Here is a 24,427-nt window from a genome sequence, read left to right as displayed (position 1 = left end):
AACCAAACAAAAAAAGGAAGCAAAAGAAAGCAGACTTTATCATGTTTTGAAATCTGGTTCATTAGCAAATCCCCCCTATACTATGAAGTCCACTATAATCGTTTCAATCAATACAGTTTTTAGCATACCATTTGGCAACAGTCATGGTTATTTGGTAATGGCTATCTATAGGTGTTGTGCTATTTATTGTCACCCTGACTCTGACTCCATATGTGGAACGTCAAAACCAATTATACAACAAATAACATGCTGATAGTTAATAAAACAAAGATGCTATGCTAATGAGTAGAGCACAAACGTCTCTTCTGTGATAATCAAAGCAATTTATTTACTCCATTTATTTATCCAGTTCAGACTTTTTTGTCTGTATGAATTACTGACAAAGTTCAACTGCAGAGTTTTTTTTTTAACAGAAGAAAATTAACAGAACATAAACCCCAGTAATAGAATAGTGGGTTTATTTCTAGTTAATATAAAAATAGCAATGACTAGGGTTAAAATTAAACTTGAACATACTGAGGACATTAATAGAGTTGTTTTTTAATGACAAAACAGAGAACTAGTCTATTAATTTAACAAATAAAGTCATCCCTAAAATACGGTATTTTTCTATGAGAGTTAATACTTCCTGCTGCTAACTGCAATGTAATTATGGTCTGAGTACTTCTGGTCTACTACAGCTCTATTTAGTGATACAGAACCTACAATCTTATCATATTTTATGATCATGAACTTTCTAACATTTTACTTTAGGGTGCTAAAGGTAAATTAGCTTCACAGATAAATTTGCACTATTTAGTAAAGAATTGAGAATACCTGTATTTTGAACCAGAGCTCTACCTATTACACACTATGCACACAAACAAAACACCACAAAATTTATACTGGCAATTTGATCAAACAGCTTCTTTATGAGAGTTATTTGGACTTTAAATTTTAGAACATAGTACCTATTTTTAAAGAACTAATGAAATGCAATACTACTAAAATTTAATTACAAGAATTATTGAGACAAGCTAAGGAGGAAAGCAATTATTGCCAGAGAAAATAACCATTTATCATTTTAGATAATCTAAACCACAAATAAACCACACATACATACAAAGAATACTAAATGTTTTTATTTAATGGGAAATTATATAATGTGGTGCCAGAGAGAGCCAGAACTGGACAATGATTCAAGCACTGTTTTCCAACCAGATGTAACCACTATGCAAGCAAAGGAAATACTCAATATAGGAATGATTTAATTCCTTTTTCCTTTACAACATTCTTTTCCACTAGTATAGGGGTCTTCCAAGTGTGAAAGGGTGGCATGGATGGCTTGTTCTAAGAGGGCATCCTGTCCACGGACTCAGTCCCTCCCCTGAGCTGGACAGCGAAGCAGACAGAGCTATTGCCTGGCTGCAACCCTGTAATTGCTGCAGGAGCCAGGCTGGTACTGTACTGTGCAATCCTAACTTCAAATCCTCTTCCCACATACTTAGGATGAAGGATACCCGTTTGCTTGGGGACTTGGCCAAGCTCAGTAAAATCCCCCCCCTTCAGCCCACTATCAAAGTAGTGACAAACGCACTGGTTGGTAACTTGAAAGCACAGGTCCAGCACTTGCTGAGAGCCTAGCTGACCTTGTTAGAGCTACTTTTCCCTTCTTTTTACCTCTTGTTGTTGATAAGTAGTGCACCAAGAGGGCTTTAGCTCTGAGACAAGTTCTCTTTTCCTTCCTGAGCACTATTTTCCTTCTTTCAATGCACACAGCAATATTCCCTACACTGCTGCCACATCTTATTTTTCCAGCTGTTCTAACCTGCTACACGGAGTTGCAAATAATGAGCTGTATTTCTGGAGTGCTGTGCATCTTATTAATTACCTATGTCTCTGAGTCAGAGAAAACATTTACTTCCTATTGGGCACAGCTGGAATCGAGAAAACTAAGATTTCAAAATCTAATATTAAAGAGATAGCAGGAATAGGTCACCTACTGCAGCTTAAGAAATATTTGCTGCAGATGCAGGTTAAGAGACACAGGTGGATCTGGATCTTTCAGTGGTAAATCTGACCACCTATAGTGCTTCCTAAGCACGGAACTACATGCCACAGTGCATATGTAGTGTGGTCAGCTATGGCTGAAATAGCACCCAACAGTCTGGTTTGGGTACTGGATGCAGCAATGCCCTCCTTGTTCTTGTAATATCAAAGATTATGAGTGAACTTAAACTTTGATAAGCAGATTATGGGGGAAACACTGGTTTATGAATGCTAAGTGGCAGGGATATTTAAGCTTGCAGTGGCATAGTCTGAAAGATTTAGGAGAGATATGTTCTTGGGAAGTCATAAATCAGTTTCAAGAACTCTCACCTTGAATATGAAAGTTCATGTCCTATCCTGTGACAGTTTAGAGGAAAAAAACCAACAAAACAAAACAAAAAAAACCCTCAAAACCCCAACACAATATTTGCTGAAATAGTGAATATTCAACTTTACAAATTCTTTTTTTCTACATTTTTTTATTGATCATAACCTAAATTATGCATCTAGACTTTCTTTAAACGGTTATTAATTCCAAAGAATTGCCTCTTAAACAATCAATCATCTTTATCTTTTATGTATCATGACATCTTAACCGTTGGGCCATGGCATACAGAACTCCGACCAGTATTAAACTAAGTACAGAAAAAAAGGTTATTCAGAGTTCTAACTACACTTGATACATCTAAAAAATGGATACCTTAAAAAAAAAAGCTAAGTTAAAGGTTAATTTCTTCTATCAGCTTCCACTCAGCAACTCAAGTGTATAGTGGTTTTCAGCAAGTATATATATATTTTATTCTTTTATATAATATATATTCTTTGATTCAAATATATATTTTTATTCTTTCAAGTGAAAAATCTCCCATATATCGTCTGCAAGCATACAGAAGTATGCTACTCTTATCATGAATTTCATATTCCTAATAAGAACTTCATAGAAACACACCTTAGTATTCTGAAAATGAAAGCTTATGAAAAGTTGATGGCCTTATCATTTCCCTTTCATGTTTTTCTTTTCATGACTACTGAAAAGGATTGCTGGACTCAGCATATTAAAACCACTAAACCAGCAATTAAAGTCCTGTTTCATCCAGTATGGAACTCTTACACAAGTCATTAGCAGCCTTAATTGCTAATCATAAAATATGTGGTTCTAAAGAACTATGTCAGAAAAGCTGTGCTTACTTAGCTGAAGAAAAGATTTACATCTTCATTTACACAGATATGAAAATGTATGAATTAATATAGCAAAAAGTAACTAAGGGAACACATTTTAGCTGTTATCGTAGGTAGCCCTATATCCTTGTTCTCAAACAAAAACAAAAACCCAAACCACAAGCAATACATATTCCTAAAGCTTAAAAAGGGGAAATAAATTTGCATGTTAGATATTCTTGTTAACAAACTTACTATATACATGTTATTACCTATAGGTTTATATGACAAGGTTAAGCACACAGACATAAAAACAAAGCAAACATTCCCACAGGACACAAAAGATGTTCAACTCCATAAAAAGCCATCTGATTTTTATAATACCTTTTAAACTGAACTGTCTCAAAATGCTTCAAAATTACATGCATGTGAAACCGGAGATACTTACATATTCAATGCTCAAGAAAGAAGAGGAAGTAAACTTACTCCAACACTGGTGTAAATTCATGTTTAAATCAGACAAACAAAAACATTCTTGAATTCTTTCTTACATTTAAACTAGTAAAAACAGAACTTCCATTTTAAAAATCTCATATGAAAACTGAATATCTGGGAAAAGTCCAGGAAGCATCTGTGCTTCAATTGCTACAGCATAGAGCAGAATGCTTCTGAACCACTCTGACTATACTTTTTGCCATATTGTTTTATGAAATATTGCTACACTGCTGGTATTTGGAGATATGTGTACTTCTTATGCATCAAAATATAAACAAGGCAAATACATTTAAGGAAAAGCCCAGATAAATCATTTGTAACTAGCTCTGTGCAAAAGAAGCAAATAAAGAACGGATGCAAATTTCCAGAGTAGACAAAGTCATGAAGATCAGAAGTCATCCTATTAAAAAAACCGCAATAAACAAACACAGAACCTGCTGTACCAATTAAGACTGCAGCAATGGTGGCTGAATTTCATTTCTGAAATGAATTGCCAATGAGTAAGTTACTACATTCTTTTTTTCTCTAGTCAAGCAAGATCAAAATATTTGTACAGCAGATTCCAATAGAAAATTTACAATTCTGTTTCTCCATAAAGTCCATATGCTACCCACTTGGTTTGGTTTTTCTGACCATAATCTGGCAATGCATTCTAAGTGGAAGAGTTTTATACAGCTCCAAATTCATACATATTCACCCCTCTACAGCGACTTACATTTTAACACCATAGTATGAATAGCTAAAAAAAAAAAAAAAAAATAAAATCATAAAATATCAATTGAATATAATGAACCACAGGGACAAGAGTGTATCAAAACTTCCATATTTTCAAATTAAAGCAATTAGTATGTTTTGACAAAAAGGTACTTCACATTGTAAATCGTTCTGAATAAAATCTCATCTTGTTTTAGAGAAAACATATTAAGAATTGCTGACGTAAAATTGCCTGTATACAGATCTTAAGTAGAACTACCTGAGATATATAATTCTAACATCCAATAAATATGTCACAATGTAGCAGCTACTTAGTGTATTTTCATAACTAAAAAAAGGAAAAAATCCTAAGGATAATTCAAATGGAATATTGTCAGTATCTTAGGGATACAGGACTAAAAGAGGCCATTCCCATTCCATTGTTCAATCACCCACACCACATGAAGCCATAAATAGGTGTTTTGCTCTAATTTTAAATAAATTTTCCCCACTTGCTATGTCAAAATCCACAAAGCATTTGTACACCTCTAACAGACTTCAGGAGATCAATACAGAGAACCAAGGACTTGGTGGTGGAAGGGAAGAACCAAACCCCCTTCATGAAGTTATTAAAGGACGGATAAAAAAACCTGTCCAAAGTCCTGTCTCTACATTGACATGGAATCTGATAACTGAAAATTTCTAAGTTAGTTTGAGATATCTTACAAAAATCAATGACAACTAATCCAAAAGTCCCTTTAACTCTGAGGAGAACATCACTGTTCACACTAAGAAATCATTTAAGTTTCCTTGGTGAGCAAAGCACGCAGGCAAGAGCACAAGACGGAACCATTCAAGCTGCATGGGTTCTCTCAATAGAAAACCAGTACCATCACCCCAAATTTTCATCCATTCCTTGATGCCTTAAAGAGAAAAATACATGAAATTGCATTTCTTTTGTACATCTTAGAACAAATGATGCTTCAGCTGAAGTTCTCTCCTGTGAGACCTCACCTGGAGTATTGTGTGCAATTCTGGTGTCCTCAGCATAAAAAGGACACTGAACTGTTGGAATAAGTCCAGAGGAGGGCACGAGGATGATCAGGGGACTGGAGCACCTCCTGTATGAAGACAGGCTGAGAAAGTTGGGGCTGTTCAGCCTGGAGAAGAGAAGGCTGCGTGGAGACCTCATAGCAGCCTTCCAGTATCTGAAGGGGGCCTACAAGGATGCTGGGGAGGGATTGTAGTGACAGGACAAAGGGTAATTGGTTAAAACTTAAACAGGGGAAGTTTAAATTGGATATAAGGAGGAAGTTCTTTACTGTAAGGCTGGTGAGGCACTGGAATGGGTTGCCCAAAGAAGCTGTGAATGCTCCATCCCTGGTGGTGTTCAAGGCCAGGTTGGACAGAGCCTTGGGTGGCATGGTTTAGTGCAAGGTGTCCCTGCCCATGGCAGGGGTGTTGGAACTTGATGATCTTAAGGTCCTTTCCAAACCTAAGTATTTTATGATACTAAGTTCCAAAAGTGCTTCCATAGACAATCAGACTGAAGCATTAATTCAAATTAATACAATATAATTCAATTGTATACTATAAACTAAAGAATTAAAATATTCTAAACCAGTATAAGTACTATGCTAGAAACACGATAAACATCTGTGCTTAACACATCTTTCAATCTGTCTGTAGACAACAAGAAATCCAAACCAGGATGAATCTTACTGTACTATACAGTAACATAAAGCTTTGCCAGAAAATACATACTGCTCTTTACGTCCTGATATTTTTACATTGGAGGTGCTTCACTTTATCTAATGGTTTGTAAGTCAAAATGGAACAATTTATTTCCTTTTGATCTTTCACTAAAATTATGTTATGAATTACATCTTTACCCCCATTAAAAAGTGATCCAATTGCATTCTAGAAGATAAACATACTCCCTCTCAAGCTTTGTTTTACAAAATTAAATATGCAACATTCTTTTAATACTCTTTGCTACAGCCAGTTCTTAATTTCCCAGTCTACTGTTGTTGATAAACATAATTCCAAAGAGATTACATAAAACCTAAACAGAATTCTCATGCAAGTCCCAGAGAGATGCAATTTTCCAAAAGCAAATAGACAAAGAATATACAGGGACCATGGAAAAATGACAACTCTGAATGGAGCATTCGGAAGTCTTAAGGTACATACAAATGCCTAAGGCCCCAGTATTCTAAGACAATTAAAATATTAGCAAATTTTATTTATATAGTGTTTAATTGCCTTTCTTACTTATCACTATACTGATAAAACCAGAAATCTACAACTTCAGCTTGGCCAGCCAGAATTTGAGATCAAATTTTTATATAAGACGATGAATGCTTCAACTTTCACAGAAAACACAAGCTTGCAAACCAGCAGCCAAATTCAGGATTTATTCTTTGCTTATCTAGCAAAGAACAGCTTCCAGACACAAACATGAGAAAAGAACTGAGTGTCTTTCAGTACAGTGGGTGATAATGGGCTGAGTTAATCCTTTCTGACTCCTGATTTTTAAGATTTCCAAGATTCAAGTCCCAAAAGCGCTTAGGCTATGAGTACCTTCTCTTGGTAATCCTAGTTCATACATGTAAGGAAAGAAACGAGTTTATACTCTAAAACGTCACAAAAATCTGCATGTTGAAAGCAGTGGCCACTGTCACAGTACCAGTACTAACAGAGCAGTTGGCAGAGAAGCATTCTGACAACTGCAAAGCAGCTCCAGATCAAGCATGTCAAAATCCTTAATTTTCCACCATGTAAGGACAAATCTCACTAAAAGCATGGAAAATCAATATGGAGAAATACTGTTTTCATAACTGCTATTCTAGCATGTGACAGACGCTAGTATTACATAAACTAAAAATTAATAATATTTTGCAGTGTTTCTCCCAGGCATAAGGTTCTCACACCCGTGTGGTTTTGTAAAACTTTAAATTATATTAGGAAAAGATTTGTGGCCTTGTGCCTTCAGAGATTCAGAAAAAAAGCTTTGAAAACTCTGTCTGAAGTGCTCATCTTAAAGGCTCAAAACCACACATAAACTGAGTATGTTCTAAGGAAAACATTATTCCTGAATTTATTTTCTTCAGAGATCTGGACTTTTAACAAAATTCCTTCTTCTAGAAGACCACACCTTGTGAATAAAATGCCATTTTGTTTAAATAAATGAACATGACCAAAAGCTGTTTAAGGGTTTGGCCAAAACTGTAATAACAGTTCTAATGGAAAAATACTTCAGCGGTGCATTATATGATATAATCTAAGTGTTTGATGGGCTGATTTACCCACAGTGACTACAATCTGTTCCTTAGCAGGCAGGAATTCCTGTATTTATCACAATAATCTCCAAGAGAGGAAACTATAGCACATCTTGCAAGATGTAGCCTTTTCTCACAGAAGAGAATAAAGACATCAGCATGAAATATAACTTTCAGAGGTATATTCCTGGCGGCAATTTCAGTTCTCTTTAATAGGCTTGCCTGAGAGCTGGCAATTCAGAGGCCCTGCTATGCTCTGTCATCTTTTCTCAGGGACAGCAATCTTTAAGAGAGGACGTGGTAGAGAACAACAGCTATTAAGGATTTCAGCTGTCCCTGTTTAACCTGTTGTTCTATGCAGATCAATACCTGAAACTAAGCACATGTCTAAAAACTGTGATGAAAAAATAATTAACACAAAGCTTTAGTGAATCAGTTCCTGAGGAGTGGATGCAACTATAGCTATTCACTCAGCTAACAGCAAGCAAATGCTATTGTGCAGAAAATGAATTAGAACAGGATAAATGGGAGCTCTTACTATATTTGCAAAAGGATGTCTAATGTAAAAAACACTGCAGAGAGCAAATGAATTGTCATGTGTAAAGGTCTTGCTCTTGATGGCAGCTGAAAGAGCTAACCAGGAGTACGATGGCAGTAGTAAAACTGCTAAAATGGCATTTCTGAAAGAATTTTAAATCCAATTTGTTTACAAGTAGGTGACAAAACAATACACATTTTATTTCTTGTTATTTTTACTGTCTTGCAGTTGCAATGAGACAATTTTGTTGTAAGACAGCAAAATCTGCACACACCAGCATTTAGGAAACCACAGAAGAGAACAGAATTGGAAGAAAGAAAATTAATCCTCCTCCATCTGCTTGTCTCAAAGAAAGGCGTATGTCACTTCATCCTATTATTCAGCTCATACTCCAAAAGCTTTTAATTTCTCTTTGTTCTCTTATTAGTAGTTTTGATTGAATTTGGTAGTCAAGTGTACAGGTGCCTGTGATCTTAGTCTTCAGGGTTACACACTGATAAGGCCAATAATTGGCATTGTTATGCAGCAGTTTCTGCTGAAAAAATAAACATGGAATGAAAACAGTTTTCTTTGTAGAGAGATATCTCCAGTGACAGCTGTGAACTACTAACTGAATGGACGCCCTGCCAGTGCATTTAGTTTAGCAGGTGACTTAAATTACTCAGGAAGAACAAGAGTTTTTTTCTTTGCTCAAGAAAATCCTTTTTATATTGAAATGGAGAAAATGCAGAGATCCTTTTTGTGGTATTTACTGAAAACAAATACAAACATTGGTTGATGAGAGAAAAATACCTTATAGCCATCAGAAAGTGCTTCTCTGGAAGCTTACAGGACAATAAAATCAGATTTTCATTGTTTGGAAGATTTGATTTAGAACTTGGATAGTAACAGCATCTTTGTAAAACACAAGCCATAAAGCAAGGCTTACAGGAAATCTCTTCAGATTATACACACCCTGCATCACATCCTTCCCTTTCTTAGCAGGAGTCAGACCAAATACAACTCTTGACAAAGCATGCAGATTAGAGGGGACCCCAATTCTGCAAGGTGTTCCTCACAGCCTGCAAAATGCATTGCTGGACCTGTATGGAGTGGTCTCAGCATCCTTAGAGCTGTAAAGCTCTGAACAGAAAACACGGATATATTTCCTGTTACTTCAGACTTTCAAGATAAGGAAGGACACAACTTACTGGCAGAACAATATTAATGTGTTTCTAGAATTTCACTATTTTACTGGACATGGTGACAATAAATTAAAAAATAATAATGAAAAAAGCATTGATCCCTCAACAATTATTGAAGCCTTTTTAAACAAAATAGTGCTTTTTCTCCGCAACTAGGCTTTACAGAGATCCACAATTTTAGACTTCTATTTTATATATGCAATGTGGTTCTAACACTGTGTGCTTCTTAGTAAGTATAACTAAAAATTCCTAGATATCAAAATGGTTAAGAGGTAATTGTGTGAAGGCAAAAAACATATATGTTTTTGCAATGGCAACTGCCATTTCAAAAGTGTACTCTCATATATTAATCAATCCACCTATTGGTTTTCTTTTTGACAAATTAAACATTTTGAACTCTTCAGCCACCCACTCTAAGCTCTCACTATGTCTTGGACTGCAGACATCAGAACTGGTTGCAGTATTGCCAAACCCTCCCCCCCACTGAAAGGCAAAACAAGCTGTTATGTTCTCTGGTTTAAGGATGTAATTAACCCCAAGTGCCACAGCATCATTCTATTAGCTCACACTGAGAGAGCTGTTAGCAATTCTCCCTAGGATCATTTCAGAAGCCATGCATCCCAAGCTACAGTCTCTCACTCCAGAGAAATGACCTATTCTACTTATCCTGTATTTGCAAAAATTTTTCACTTGGCTGTATCAACACGCAGCTTGCCTGAAGAGGTCAACTGAATGAGTGATTCAAGTTTGGTTTATGTAACTGCTGTGTTCTCCTCACTTTGTCAGAATGGTAAATCTGTATCTGTGGTAAACCCACAGATTATTATTATCTGCTGTTTTATTAGTGGAAATGCTGACTAGCGTCTTGCTGATTACTGACTCTCACAGAAGTTCATTGGACAAATTGCCTCTTGAACATGATTAAATAAAAACATCCTTTTAGGATGTCATATGTGTTAGTATGATCCCTGTAATATATTCTTTGTCTATTTGCTTTTGAAAAATTGCATCTATCGACCAAATATATGTCACCAAACAATGAAATCAAGTTTCGTTCTCTTGTCTGTTACCTAATACAGGTTCACTTTTCAGGAATAAAGATAGAAATGAAGCTGTCAGGAATGACACTGGGGGGGGAGGAATATTCGTATGTTCTTCTTAATTGATAGTAAGAAAATTGGATCTGTAGCTAGATAAACAATAATTATGAGAAAAATAATGCCTTAGTAAAGCTGATAGAATTTAATACTTATAATTAAAATGATATCTTTATTATCTTTAACAACATAACAATATTACTTTCTTCTTACAGAGTCTTCTGAGATAAACAAAAATTTTCACAGATACAGGAGGAACTTATATGTTATAATCTCACCATTAAAATCCATAAAGGAAAATAAAGGCAAAATTATTTCTGCAGAAAATATTAATAATTATTATTATTGTTAGCTGGACACACCATGGTCACAAGAAAACTACAATGTCTTTACAATATTATACTCTGGTACCTTGGAGCTTCCCTATTTGCAGTCTTCCTGAAAATTAGGAAAAGCCTTTGGAGAGTGCTCTCAAGGCTATGATAATGTCTACAAACAAAGATAATAAACCTGTCACTGAGAAGAGTTCTGATAAGCTTTAAGTAGATCCATTAACAAAAAGTAACTCAGTATTCAAAATCTTCATGGAAGCAAAAATAAATACCCTAAAACCATCCAAAGAGCTAAAAATATCCAAAATAAATTTAACTGGAGAAGATTCTTTTCTGAAAAGTAAAGAAAACATAAACAAATGCAATAAAATAACACATTTTTTCATTACAATTTCACATTCATGACCTACACTGTATCACTTATTAGTGAGTGGTCATGGTGCCTCAAGGGAAATGATAGCATGTCCAGCAAGACTGAAATAGGACTGAAGGCTGAAATAGCATCTTTGCACCCCAGAAAAGCATGACGTCAGTCCACTTATGACAGCTGGAACCACTCCAACCCTAATGCTACCTCATTTACTTTCTAACAGTCTGTTGAAATAGTGAAGCTGCAGTACAGATTTGGAAACCCACAATAGTCCACTGCTGATTCATGCTGTTAAATCATGCTGTTATTACATTATATTTATGCTGTTCTCACAGTGCTTTATGATGGGAGACTTCATTATGGTCAGACCTAGAGCAGATGATGAACTACATGTCAAGCAGAAACAACACTTGCTTGCCTGCATTAAAATGTATAAACTCTGTATTTCAGGTGAAATAAATTCTAGTGATAAAGAAGCATTACAAGTTTCAGATTACTTGTATAATCACTGAAACACAACTTTCTGTTTCAATGATTACACAAACACACAGGCATGTTTTGCCAAATAACAGATGTAGCTGTTAATGACATGAGGACAGCAGTTAAAGTTGAGACTGTAATGAGTTTTTATGGTTTTTTTTTATACAAAAAATCTGTATTTTGCTGTGTGTGTTCTTTCTATCTTCACAAATTCTGTGCATTAAATTTTCCTGTGCTTATTACAGTTTTTCACCAGCAACTCTATTTATCAACTATAATCAAATTATTTGAAAAGATTCCTAAGAACTGAAGAGCAGGAAAAGAGAATTAATCATTCCCTTCTATAATTTCACCCTCTGGATTACTGACAAGATCTTATCTGACAAGCCAAAACTTGGAAGCCTCTGGATTTTAACACCTGATCTGATGTCAAATGGGTGGATGGAAACATTTCTGAAGAAAATAGTCATAGATGTGGTCTATGTAAGACACAAATGCTGTAACATATAACTTGAAAGACTAAAGTAAGGTAAAAGTATAAACCACTTTAAAACTGGTACATCTTAGTACAGTACCCATCTTGACTTAGAGCAAAACATCAAAATCCTCAATTTGGGTATGATTATGCTTTTAATTCAGAGTGAATTTGCCAAGAAATGAAATACATTAAAGCTCATGGGAGCAACAGCTGCAAACTTGACACATCTGCAGTTCAGACATGCAGCTACAGTTACTTTTAGTTACTAAGTAGCAGCTGCTCTTTCAATGATTTTGACGATCAGACTGTCCCTTCTCCCCTCCTCTCCCTGCATCTGTGGTAAAAATGCTCTTACCACACACTATGAAAAATTACTACAAAAATCAGAATAAATTCAAGCAATATTACCAAAATAAACAAGTGAATATAGCAGTAATGTGGAATGCTTTCTCATACTGCTACTGCTTTTCTTCAAAACAGACTGAAACATGCATCCTTTAGGTAGGTATCTGTGTGAAATTCACACACATAATGTAAATCTTATTTTTTCACTAAATTTTATCATTTCTATTAAAGGACTGGGCAGTTAGCTAGCAGGAAGATCTCTGACATTCACAGCATGAGTGAATTTTAGTAACCAACTGTAGATTAAAACATACTTAACAAAAGCAAGTCAACCACTATGGACTGAGGGTTTAGAATTTTTCTTGCACTTTAGGTTTCACAGATAAAAGATAGTTAAGAGATGGAAGAAACACTGTTTTCAGTGTAAGGTCCTACGGATATCTTTGGAAACCCTTATGCTCTTCCATAGGTTTTTAGTGGAGCAATGTCACTAATGAGAAAGCACAGAATACAACTGAGTTCTTAGATATTCTCAGTCAGAGACACCTTCTGTGAAAATAGTGATTGGCTATATGCAATCATCTGAATAAAAAGGTGTCATGAATACATAGTCACCTTTCAAAACAGAACTGAAACTTAAGAGATTTGCCTATAAAAATACTATGAATTAAAATCAGAGATCAGATCTTTTTAATTGGTCTTTATTCTGACCACTAAACAATACTGTGCATTGATCATCTGAAGATCAAAAACTTTATTTCATTTTCTAATTTTGATCAAATCTTCAAATAAATTCCGTCATTTTATTAGAAAGTATAATTTGGATACTGGATTTCTTTGCTGAATATTTGGACTTGAGTCACTCTGAAATAAACTGGGATATTTTCCAACCTCTTCAGATTTATGATATCCATTGAATTACTTAGCATATTTTTAGATAATGTAATTTCCTTAAGTTAAATCCATATTTATTCTATTTCTGATTCTCTCCCTGTAAGTCTGTAGAAATGGGCATTATAAGCTGAATGTTCAAACACTTTCTCATTTCATGTTTCCATCATTAGAAATTTTCTCTTCGTCAACTTCCTCAATTCCACTGGTATTCACCATATCACTTATAGCTGAATTAGTTTCAGTATAATCTGTTGACACACTGATAGTCTGGCATTGCTTTTCTACAATAAATGTCCTCTATTATGTAGATATTTTTATCCTAAGGCTCAAATTGTTACGACAGGCAACTTTACTGAAGAGAAAATATAAATATAATTCTGCAATTAAGACAAAATCAATGTTTCCACTGAGAAAAAGATATAATTATGATGAACCATTCAAGATACAGCACAACTGTAATGTAGCAAAAATGAAATCTGGACTGATAAGAACATCCAATGTAATTTGCAAGAATCAAAAACCCTTTCCAGTTCCAAGAAGTGTACTGCTCTTTTAAAAGGTGATAATTCAAACGTCATGTAAAGTTACACACTATGTGCTGTTTCAGTGGACAACATTTTTGGAAGATTTATAGATTAACATATTGAAAAGTACAGGATTTTGTGGGTTTTTTTTACCAAACAGACAGCATAGACAACCTTTTCTGCTTTGGATAATTTTGACTGGGGTTTGTTGGGTTGGTTTGTTGTTTTTTTTTTAACATGGAAATTTGCCCTTTTTTAACATGGAAATTTGATACCTTTGAAGTTTTGCCAGTCCTAAAATTCCTGGTTGTGATTTCATTTTCTATTGGTAGAAAGTCTTATCTGATTTTGGTACTCAAGATCATCTAAGAACAGCATATCCAGAATGAAACAGCACTTTTTCAAAAATGAATACCAGAACACGGATGTAAAAAACTAAGCTCAGCTCTTTCATCTCATTTTCTGACAGGATCTTATTATGCGGTATTAACAATGATATGTTAGTCTCAATTATAAAATAGAAAGTAAAATCTTCACCTCTTGGTATAACGCTCTGCAAATTATACTTGAATTGCTAATCATATTTGCAAAACAGTTTTGGTTTTGAAGCCTATTTACTGAACTTGTATTTTATTGATTCTTAATGTGCCCAAGTGAAAACGCTTTGAAAAGAAGTATTACTCTAATTAATGTCACAACAGTGTGTCTCCAGATCCTTGAGGTCCGACCCAAAATATAAGGTTTTCTCCCCATGTACAGTTTAACCCTTCAAGAGTAGCATTTACTAACAGTGCTGAGTTGAATTTGTCAAATAACTCAACTGAAGCAGAAACTGCATTATTATTCTGGTTCACTTAAAGCCATGCAAAGACCCACAGGATTATTAAGGACTACTTTATGGATAAGTGCATAAAATATAGTCCTTACTCTTGCACCTTAGACAAATTATATTCTTCATACCCGTTGTATTTTATGCACATTATTTTAATCTCATTCTTTTTTCTAGAATAAGCAAAATAGACTTCTATTTCAATTATGACATACAATGCGATTTTTAGCTGCAATCAGAACCACTTAACCATTCCAGCTTCTCACTTAAATGTAATCACAAAACTGTGCCAAACCCATAATTTCAAAAATTTAGCAAAAGTTATTTAAGCAAACTTATTGACAAAATGACAAAATTTGTTAGAGACGGTCAAGAGTTCTCTGTCCCCAAAGAGGTTTTTTTCTCTTTGTGTATGACTATCTACCAACTTGATTCTGATTCAGCTACTGATTTGTGTAATCTAGGATAATATTACATTTTCAAACGTTTCATCATGCTGCTTGCACACTAGTAGCAGTAATGATATGTGTTTTTATGAACTCTACAGATTTCTTGTAGCATTTTGTCCTGTCTGTTCTGTAGCTCAACATAACAGAAGTGTAGATCCTCTATTGTGCAAAAAACTTTATCAGCTTAAGGCTCCTTTTAAAGACCTATCACCCTGTGTTATAACCTGATATTGTGGAAAACATAAAATTCATATGGGTGCCACCATTGTAACAATACATTTACAGTTGTGTTTAAAAAAACCCACAACCAACAACAAAACACATAACCCAGATTAGAAACAGCACTGTAACATTATTATCCGATCTCAAACAGTTCAATACAATAAGTCACATGCAGTATCTATTACACTGTGGTAAAATAGCTTTTATAGAATTTCATCTTACTTTTTTGCAATCACAGCTGAGCCTTTTATTGAGAAGTATAATTTAGCCTAGATTAAAGTTAGATATAGTGACCAAGACAGAAACTTACAAAGTTTCTCACTATAAATACTGACAAAGTAACTGGAGGAATCATTTTATATGATTGCCATAGGTCCAGCGCATGACACTTGCATCACTTCTGATTTGTAGTTTACTTCAACAACAGCAGCACAATATGCTATGAAAACCAGCATCAGGTAACCATGGCAACATTTTGTTCTTGCTAGATTTTCAGAACATACAGACTTGGAAAATAAAGTAAAACAATACAAGTACTGCTTTTCACCTCAGACAAATATTATCCATAATTAAATACCTTATGAGTGAATGTTCTAGGAACTCATCACAGTGTAAGTACTTCAAACCTAGAGTTTCTATAAAACTGTTCATAAGGAAACCCCCTTTAAGACAGCAATGATTACACTGCATTTAGTCCAGGCCAGTCTCATGCACTCTGAAAGTCACATTTGTTACTAATTCTTGTTGCTACATCTGGGCCTATTTACTGGGTGTCAGTTCATTCTGCAAGGACAACTTCAACAAAAACAATCAAGGGACACAAACCCGTATTAAACATTTTCCTGCAACTAAAACAACAACATTAATAAAAACAATACAGAAAAATGCCTTATCTAGTGCTAATTTCACCAAGTAATTCCCATTAAAAATGAGAATTCCTGAGGCAAATAGGAAAAGCTGACCAATGACACTGTAAGGTTAATGAGATCAATCTAATCACATTTGAAACAAACAATTTTCAAGTACAGCAAAAAGAAGATTTTGATAAACTGCAGAACTTTGCAGATATGTAACAACAGTAGGTAATGAGTTTTACCAGATTGAAGTGCTAGGATTCTACAGTTTTTACAGTACCCAGAGTCTAAGAAAGAAATTATTACTATGCCATTGTTACTGGAATGATTTCTAAAGTTCTACATTCAGGTAACTTTCTGTGCCTTTGTGTTTTTTTGTAATCCTTAATATTTCCTTCTTCAAGAGTCTTTGATTCTGAAGAGACTTAACAGTAAATAGGGGCCAAGTGATTTCTTAGTAATAACCTTTTTTTAGGCTGCTCTCCTAATTAATGACTATGCAAAATGGGTAGAAATGGGAAGATTTAAAACAAAGTAATAATTTGGCAAGAGTATACAGAACACATAGTATAACTGTACAGAATAACTAGAAGTAAACTAAAACTCACTCTAGCGTTCACTCAGTTACAGTAAAGAGATAAAACTGGTTACTAAATAAGAGTTACAATTATCATGTTCTGAAGTAGCAACTAGGCATCTTATAGTTTGCACTTTTGAAAATCATGTTCATATTACAACCACACGGATGTGTTTTCCACTAAAACCATATTGTATTCAAAGCCATAGTAATGAATTCCTTAAACTCAAATAATAATAATTTAACAAAAATAAAATTAATTATAATAATTTTTTAAAAATAGAGCTGCAGACAGATGGGGACAGTTTGGTACTCTCTCACAGTCAAGTGCCCAGAAGAATACAAAGAAATGTATACCTTTTCTTGCCCATGAAAACATTCAGAATTTAAAGGTATCTTGAAAGCAATATGAATTGCATAAATGTTATGTCCCACAGTTTTTCTTCACCCAACAGCAGGTTTTACAAGTGGATTTATGTTCAACAGCTCTTTCCCTCTATTCAGCAGCCTCCACAGGATTTGCTCCTGGATGCTTCCCACCCTTCTCCTACTGACATCTCTGGTGGCGATCAGTACAGGAAATGATATTTGGGCTTGCAAAGGGATATTCAAACCTTCAAGGAATTCTTCAAAGCATATTCAATATTCAGACCACTAAATGTAGGCATTTAACAGATTAATTCTAATTTCTGCTGATGCCATGATCCTTTGTAATTAATAGAGTGAAATAAATATTTGCAGAGGATAGGCTGAGATCAGAATTGACTGATTCACACATCTTTCCACTGACTACAAATGTAATTTAAAGTGACTTTATTTCTAATTTAGACATGATTCACGGGATTTGTTTTATTAAAGCTTAAGCCTGACTAAATAATGTAACCCATTCTCAATCTAACTGGTCTCTGTAACATGAATCATATCTACAAATAATATTTGTACTGAACTATTGCACCTGGTTAACATACTTCTTTTGTTACCTAAAAGATTAATATTTGAAAAATAAGGAAGAGAAATATTAGCTAATGTCACATATAATTGATTTAGCAAATACAAATTACTGCTCATTTTGTCATATAGTTGCTTTCTTCTTTTTGAAGAACACAGAAAAACATCAGAATTACAACTTGGTTCTACTAATATATGGTACTCTGACCTCAGCTGTCAAACACACTAACTCTGTTGTCAAAGATTTTGTTCTGCATGAAACAATGGGTAGAAGTTAATGAACTGCTGTATATTGCACATGAAATCCAAGCACAGAACTGCACTTTGAGTGTTCACATTTGAACCTTTTAATTTGATGCATCATCTAAAACTGCAACATATTCCCTATCAGAAAAGCAAACCATTCAAAATAGTAACTTCAATTGGAACAAACTGAAGAAAAACACTGTCTAAATGATTTTTTTTCAAATGGCTTGAACATTTACATGGAGTTAAAAACAGAGTATTCAGAATTATAACTTGCCATATACCTTCTTGGAAACATTTTTTAAATAGTAAACATGCAAAAATAATGCCAGTGATTTTAGTAATGCAAGTTGGCTCTTCTGGAACAGGTTGCCCAAAGAATTGGTAAATACTTCACCACTGGCAGTGTTCAAGGCCAGTTTGGATAGAGACGTGGGCGACATGGTCTAGTGTGTGGTGTCCGTGCCCATGGCAGGGGGGTTGGAACTGAATGATCTTAAGGTCCTTTCCGACCCTAACTATTCTATGATTCCATGATTCAAGAGTGCTAACTCCCAGTTGTCTACCACTTGTACTCGGAGGTTAAGGAGCAACTTCTTTAGATTGCTAGTTACAATGTTCAAAGTCCAAAACAGCAGAGCTTCCAATTTTTGGCAACACATGACAATATATTAATGTCTTCCAAAAGTGTTCACAGCAGGAAGTAAAATCACAGCAATGTTAGTAGCCAGGCTCTATAAAGTCAGAAAGATTTCCATGTTCACAGTTCTTAACTCTTTACAGGTTTTAGTACATTCTCAGAAAAGACCCTTTTAGCTTCCACATACTGAGGAGTGAGAGCGCAGGATCAGAACCACAAAACTTTCAATCACAGAGCTTACATAGAAGAAGGGTGAGCACTCCTCTGATCAGAAAGCTAAACTGTTCAGAAACATCACTTTTTTTAAATTGAGAAACATTTATTTTACTGCAGTAGTAATGAGAACTAAATTTCCAGCACAGCACACACCAAGAAGCTAAATTAAAAATATATTTATTAGTTACGCCTCATAACATCTGAAGTGAGAACTCCTGTACTTTAATGAAGAAAAAGTCACTATTTAAAAACTCACATCATAAGCTAGGAACAAGATGACAAAAGATTAAGGAAAACTGTGTTACTGTAGTTGAGCATAAACAGATGGTATAAAAGCATGTTTCTGATATATTTCTATAGTAGACAATTACTAGGAAGGATATTAATATTAAACTTTCTAAACTAAAGCCTGTTAACTGTGCAGACAGCAGTATGAATTGAATTTGTCTTCCAAGGACCTTCCTATTCAGTCACTTCTGTAACCATCTACCAATCCCATTTTTAGGGTGCAAAGTTGTATTTCTTAACTTGTGTAGCTGTGGTAAATACACATTCTGGGAGGGGTACAGAGTCAGATTTGTCTTCCTTTAAAACCTTCTCTTTCAAGTGATTTTAGATCACAAACAAGAATCCACTTTAAAAGAAATGCTAGTTCATGTGAAAAGTGAAATAAAAATATACCCGTAATAAATGTAACAGTCTGAACAGCAATAAATGCAAGCTACAGACTTGGTCTTCGATTGCACATAAAGTCTGTTATATTTCAATGAAGATAACTGGCAGACAAGTTCAAGAATGAAATAAGGAGACAATATGATCATCATCTATATATTCCTAGAAAATAGGGATGAAACTCAAGCGTTTTCAATAGCTCTGATTTTGAATTTTTCTGATTAATTCAGACTTTCCTGCTGAATATTAATATCATTTAATATAGGTGTGAAATCCTCTGCCAGAAATATACTTTTTTTCTCTTTTTTTTCCTTTAAATTTGAGATTACGCCTAAAGCAACACAAGCCATTAACATTCAGATGCCAAGGGTTCACTCATAAAAAGAGAATACTATTCCTCTATTTCATGGACTAACATAATGCTATAGGAACTTTGAAATCTAATAAATCTAATGGGCACAGAACAGACCACAGGTAGAAACAATTGTCTTTGCACCCAAAAAATGCTGACAAACATAAGGAAAAAGACTAAAAGGGCAAGGACATGTGCTAAATGAGGGTTGAAAAATTAGTAGTGTATTCTTACCGGTATCAGAAGATACTAACCTGGACCACCTCTAATTTTATTCCAAAGAAGGGGCAAAGTATTTAAGTGAGCTGGGCCTTAAATCTCAGGAATTAGGAAGAGTGGTAGGTAGCAGTGAGCCTTCTAACCTTGTGCTGATTCCAATTAAGTGATTATTAAAGAGGGAAGGAAAGGCAAAACAAACCAAAGGTATTGACAGTGCTCATTCCATCACTGAGCTGAAGATGCACTTCAAAGTCAACCTGCAGCTGATTTTCAGATGTTTCCACTGTGAAACATTTCACTATCCCCTGAAACAGGCATCCATCTTGAAACTAACACATGCAAAACCTAAGATTAAATCTAATAAAGCTGACAACAACTTCACAAGGCATAAATGTTCACATAAGTAATAACAACCTTCATTTCCTTTACATTTTATTGATCATATGATGTAGAAAGATGACGGTTCACATTATTATTTCAACTAACATAAGCTTGCAATACTTCACCATAGTCAAACATTTGGCAAAAATCAAGAGCACTTGTCTAAATTTCAATAAGACAAACAATTGTGCACACATTCCTTTTAGTCATGAAGGCATTATGGCTTACTCCTTAATATTTCTATAAAATAAGATTACAAAATTATTATTTTAAAGAATGCATAATTCAGAATAAAGGACAGTCACTACCCTGAAGATTTTATGGCTCAAGTATAAAACAAGAGACAATAAATTCACAGAAAAGTAAAAAGAAGCAACCCAAAACTAGTCAATGTGGTTGCAAGTGCTATAAACAGACTGAAGCCTACCTGTCAGGTCTATTCTAGGTATTGCAGAAAAACAGCACTTACGTAAAGATTTAGAAGAAAGTAACTGAGTATCTGCATTAGGTGCTCCATTTAAGTGAGACAGTCTATCTGGGAGATAGCACATACTTTCTTGCAAGCTTAAGTGCGTGATGAGGCTGTCATCACCAGCTGATATACTGGCAGTCATCATCTCAACACTGAATATGAGATGACATGTAAGGTGTCAGTATTAGTCCATTAAAGGTCTTGGAAGAGAAGGTGTCTAAGTTTTCCTTGGTGCTATAAAGGAAAGGGAGCTAAAGGAGATGCAAAGCAAGAAAAAATGATGGACTGAAAAGTGATCTTTATAGCTTCTTTGCAGTCCCGGTGAATATAAATGAAGCAAAAATGCATTTGTCAAAGCCAAAGAAAAGGACATTGCAGTAATAAAGATGTGAGCTGATGACAGCATGGGTGAAAATGTCTGTTAGACAGAGAGAAAAGCTTGTATCCTCGAATCACGAGGTAAAAATCTGCAAGACAGATTCCTTACTACAACATATTGAATATATCTTTATAGCTCAGCTATGTCAACAAAATGATGACTTACTTAAACTGAAAATTTGGACTATATCTTTAGTATATAACAGATAAACCAGTATCAGTCCAACATTACTATTAGCTTACATTCAGTTTGACAGCTGAATCTAGTTCCTTGTTTCCTTAAAAATCTTTCAGATATCTGGTAACGTTAAACTCAATAGCCATGTTTTCCATTCATATTTTAATTCTAAATGTGCTTAAAATCGTACTTGAATAGTTTAGCATCAACCATTCACATCCCAAGATTTCAGAAGTATTTTAGAATTATGGCTGTTGTTAGGAAAACGAATGACAGTAAGTCAAAGTCTAAAACATGCTGATGAATAGAAAGGTCTTCATTACTTATATCTTTAATTACTTAAGCTTAGATAGTAAAAACTGAATTAATTTCATATGTTGCATTTGCACAGCAAGACATGTTTTATCACGTTAAAAAAAATATTGTATTTGTACCCATATTAAACTTACAGTGCTTTTTCTCTTTTTTTGTAATCTGACACTAGGATGAAATCAGTGAATTAACACAGAACATTTATACCATCAACAGAAATGTCATAAGGCAAGAATGACTCATTTGATCGCACCAAACATCACATGGGTTACAAAGGAATATGTAATCCAGCGTTAAAAGGTCTTCCATTTACTGTCTGCCCATTCTGTTCTCTGTTTCCCCCACATGTCAAGTAAAAGCTGTTAATCTGAAGTATGATTAGAACTACATTGCTGCACAAACGAGCTTTCTGCACCTGGGTTTGTGAGGCATCCTATGTAAGTAAAGCAGACTGTCTCAAGAAGTGATAACTATGGGAGATTAACAAGCTCTAACTAGAACCAAACCACTATCATTCTTTTCTATAGTATTAATCTTTATATTGTACATGGGCATGAAATATTTAAAATGTCTACCTGGAAACATATCAGCATAGTTTCACCGCTATCAAAAAGTGACCCTGTAAAATCTGAAAATAGCATGTAATTATTTTTGCCCTCATTACATAGCATTGCATCACATAGCTAATGGCATCACATAGCAAAGTTCAAAATGGGATCAAAGTTTACTAAAGAGGTTACCAATACCTTTATTAAGCAGGACAAAATACAAGTAACTATAAACTCACAGCAAAACAAAAGCATTTGTCATTTCTCCTCTGCTCAGCTTCCTAAAATCAAATATTTTGTCTTGGGACACTGCAGCTTGAAATAGTTATCCTCATTCTCCAGTGTACTCTATTTTACAGTACTTAGGCAGGACCAATTTATAAAGACATAGAATAGAGAACTGGCTTAACCTGTGGGAAGTCAAGAGACTTATCTCTATCATATGCATATGCAAGAGAAATGATGATGCATGTTTTCATGATTCTTGGTACAGTTTACATAACAAAAAATGCAGCAGGAAATGTACTATAGCTATGACTTCTCAATAATGTGAATTCAATGCAATTAGAGTACCCCAACAACACAAACTGAACTTCCTAACTTTCCAGTGTAGTTTAAATACCTATTGCTTGTGCTACCACTTTGAAGACTAGGCAACAGTCTACAGCTATTGTTAGCAAACCAGAAGAATAACGGATTTTATTCTTGCCCGTGGGAGAGAAGCATCATTTGGAGAACTAATAACACTTTAGTGTAGTCATTTTTAAAGGTCATGTTACACAATAAAGAAGGGCAAGCCTTTTAGTGATAACATCCGATTGTGATAAAACTAGTGCTACAGATCCTCAAAATTACTAATTATGCTTCTATGTTGTAAGGAAGCTAAAGCAGTCTGATAAATGTGTTCCAGATTTATGTACTTCATAGTCTAGTTTCCATAGTCTATAAAGGAATTAAACCATAAAGAAATACCTTAATTATTAAATAAGTAAAAAAATATATCTCAAAATATGTAAGGAGAACAAAACAAATCTTCAAGTACTATACCTCAGATTATTATTTATTTTAAACATACTTGCAATAGACTTTGCAAAACGGGAGAATTATTAAATTGGTGCAGGAAATCAACAGGAAAAATTTAATAGGAAGGATTAACATTGTGAACACTGGTAGTTGAGAGGCATGGCTGCCAACATTAAAGCTGTTTTTGACAAAATACCATAAATTGAGAAAACCTGACAGGCTTAACAGCTAGGATAAATTAGTTAGTTGTGCCCTTAGGCACTTCTTTATTGCAAAGATAGGCAACTGCAGTTAAAGTTCTCTGAATAAATCATTTTATGATGAAAGATAAAATAGATCAAAGTGATACACAAATTTATACAACAGTTCATTCAGGGCAACAGAGTTCAGTCAGATGGAGGGAAAACAAGCTGGTAACAGGGAATTTCCAGAGGCAGGCAATGGTGGTGGCTGTGCAGCATGGTTTGCTTACAGTCAGCCTGTAAGCAGGACGTAAATGCCTTTCAGGCATTGCATGCGTATCACAAGGTAAAATGCAATATATGGTCTTTCTATGAAAGTGAACTGTCACCAGTTCACAATCATAATTGAACTTCTACAGGCATATGCAAATTATTTGCCCATTTATCATACTCAAATTCCACTCCAAACTGATACGCTCTTTGCTAAAAAAATGTAAGGTTTTGAAATGCAGGGACCTGAAGTGAATAGTCTTACAATCCTCTCATTTCCTACTGAAAAACAGGCTTCTTATTTTAAAAGACCGCTTGCCTAGGTATTTTTGAAAGAATGAAAATCACATTGTTAGTGTGCTGTTTATACAGATGAAATGCTATAAATACATTAAAAAACATCCAACTACCTTATCAGAAAATCTTTGTGAAATACCAAGGCTCTGCTTGCTACAGCATCTTCAGAAATCATCTTCTCAAAGTTCCTCTCAGTTAAAACAGCTTTTTTTTTTTCCCAGAGCGGACAAACAAAATGCATCTCCTACTGCTTATAGTCCATCAC

At 34.7% G+C, this 24,427-nt stretch overlaps 1 protein-coding gene and 1 long non-coding RNA gene across 4 annotated transcripts in view; one reads left to right on the top strand and one right to left on the bottom strand.

Moving 5' to 3' along the window:
* LOC133222823 (uncharacterized) overlaps positions 1–24,427 on the top strand; it is a 252,588-nt gene that overhangs the window by 26,561 nt on the left and 201,600 nt on the right. The gene's annotated exons all lie outside the window — the stretch shown is intronic.
* Positions 1–24,427, bottom strand: part of TBC1D22A (TBC1 domain family member 22A) — a 165,999-nt gene that overhangs the window by 6,891 nt on the left and 134,681 nt on the right. Inside the window, exon 13 of one of the 3 annotated variants that reach the window (XM_061372893.1) lies at positions 23,502–23,892. The exons of the other annotated variants lie outside the window; for them this stretch is intronic. Within the exon in view, the coding sequence (XP_061228877.1) occupies positions 23,800–23,892 (93 nt within the window). The 3' untranslated portion in view covers positions 23,502–23,799. Of the gene's footprint in view, positions 1–23,501; positions 23,893–24,427 lie in introns of those variants that run through there. 3 annotated transcript variants of the gene reach the window in all.

Source organism: Neopsephotus bourkii, unplaced genomic scaffold (assembly GCF_033783945.1).
Source record: "Neopsephotus bourkii isolate Nb327-2 ecotype Australia unplaced genomic scaffold, CSIRO-AGI_Nbou_v1 NB_1624, whole genome shotgun sequence".
In the NCBI taxonomy this organism is placed as follows: domain Eukaryota; kingdom Metazoa; phylum Chordata; class Aves; order Psittaciformes; family Psittacidae; genus Neopsephotus; species Neopsephotus bourkii.
Note: the sequence above shows the minus strand (reverse complement) of the source record. Positions and strands in the feature narration are given on the sequence as shown.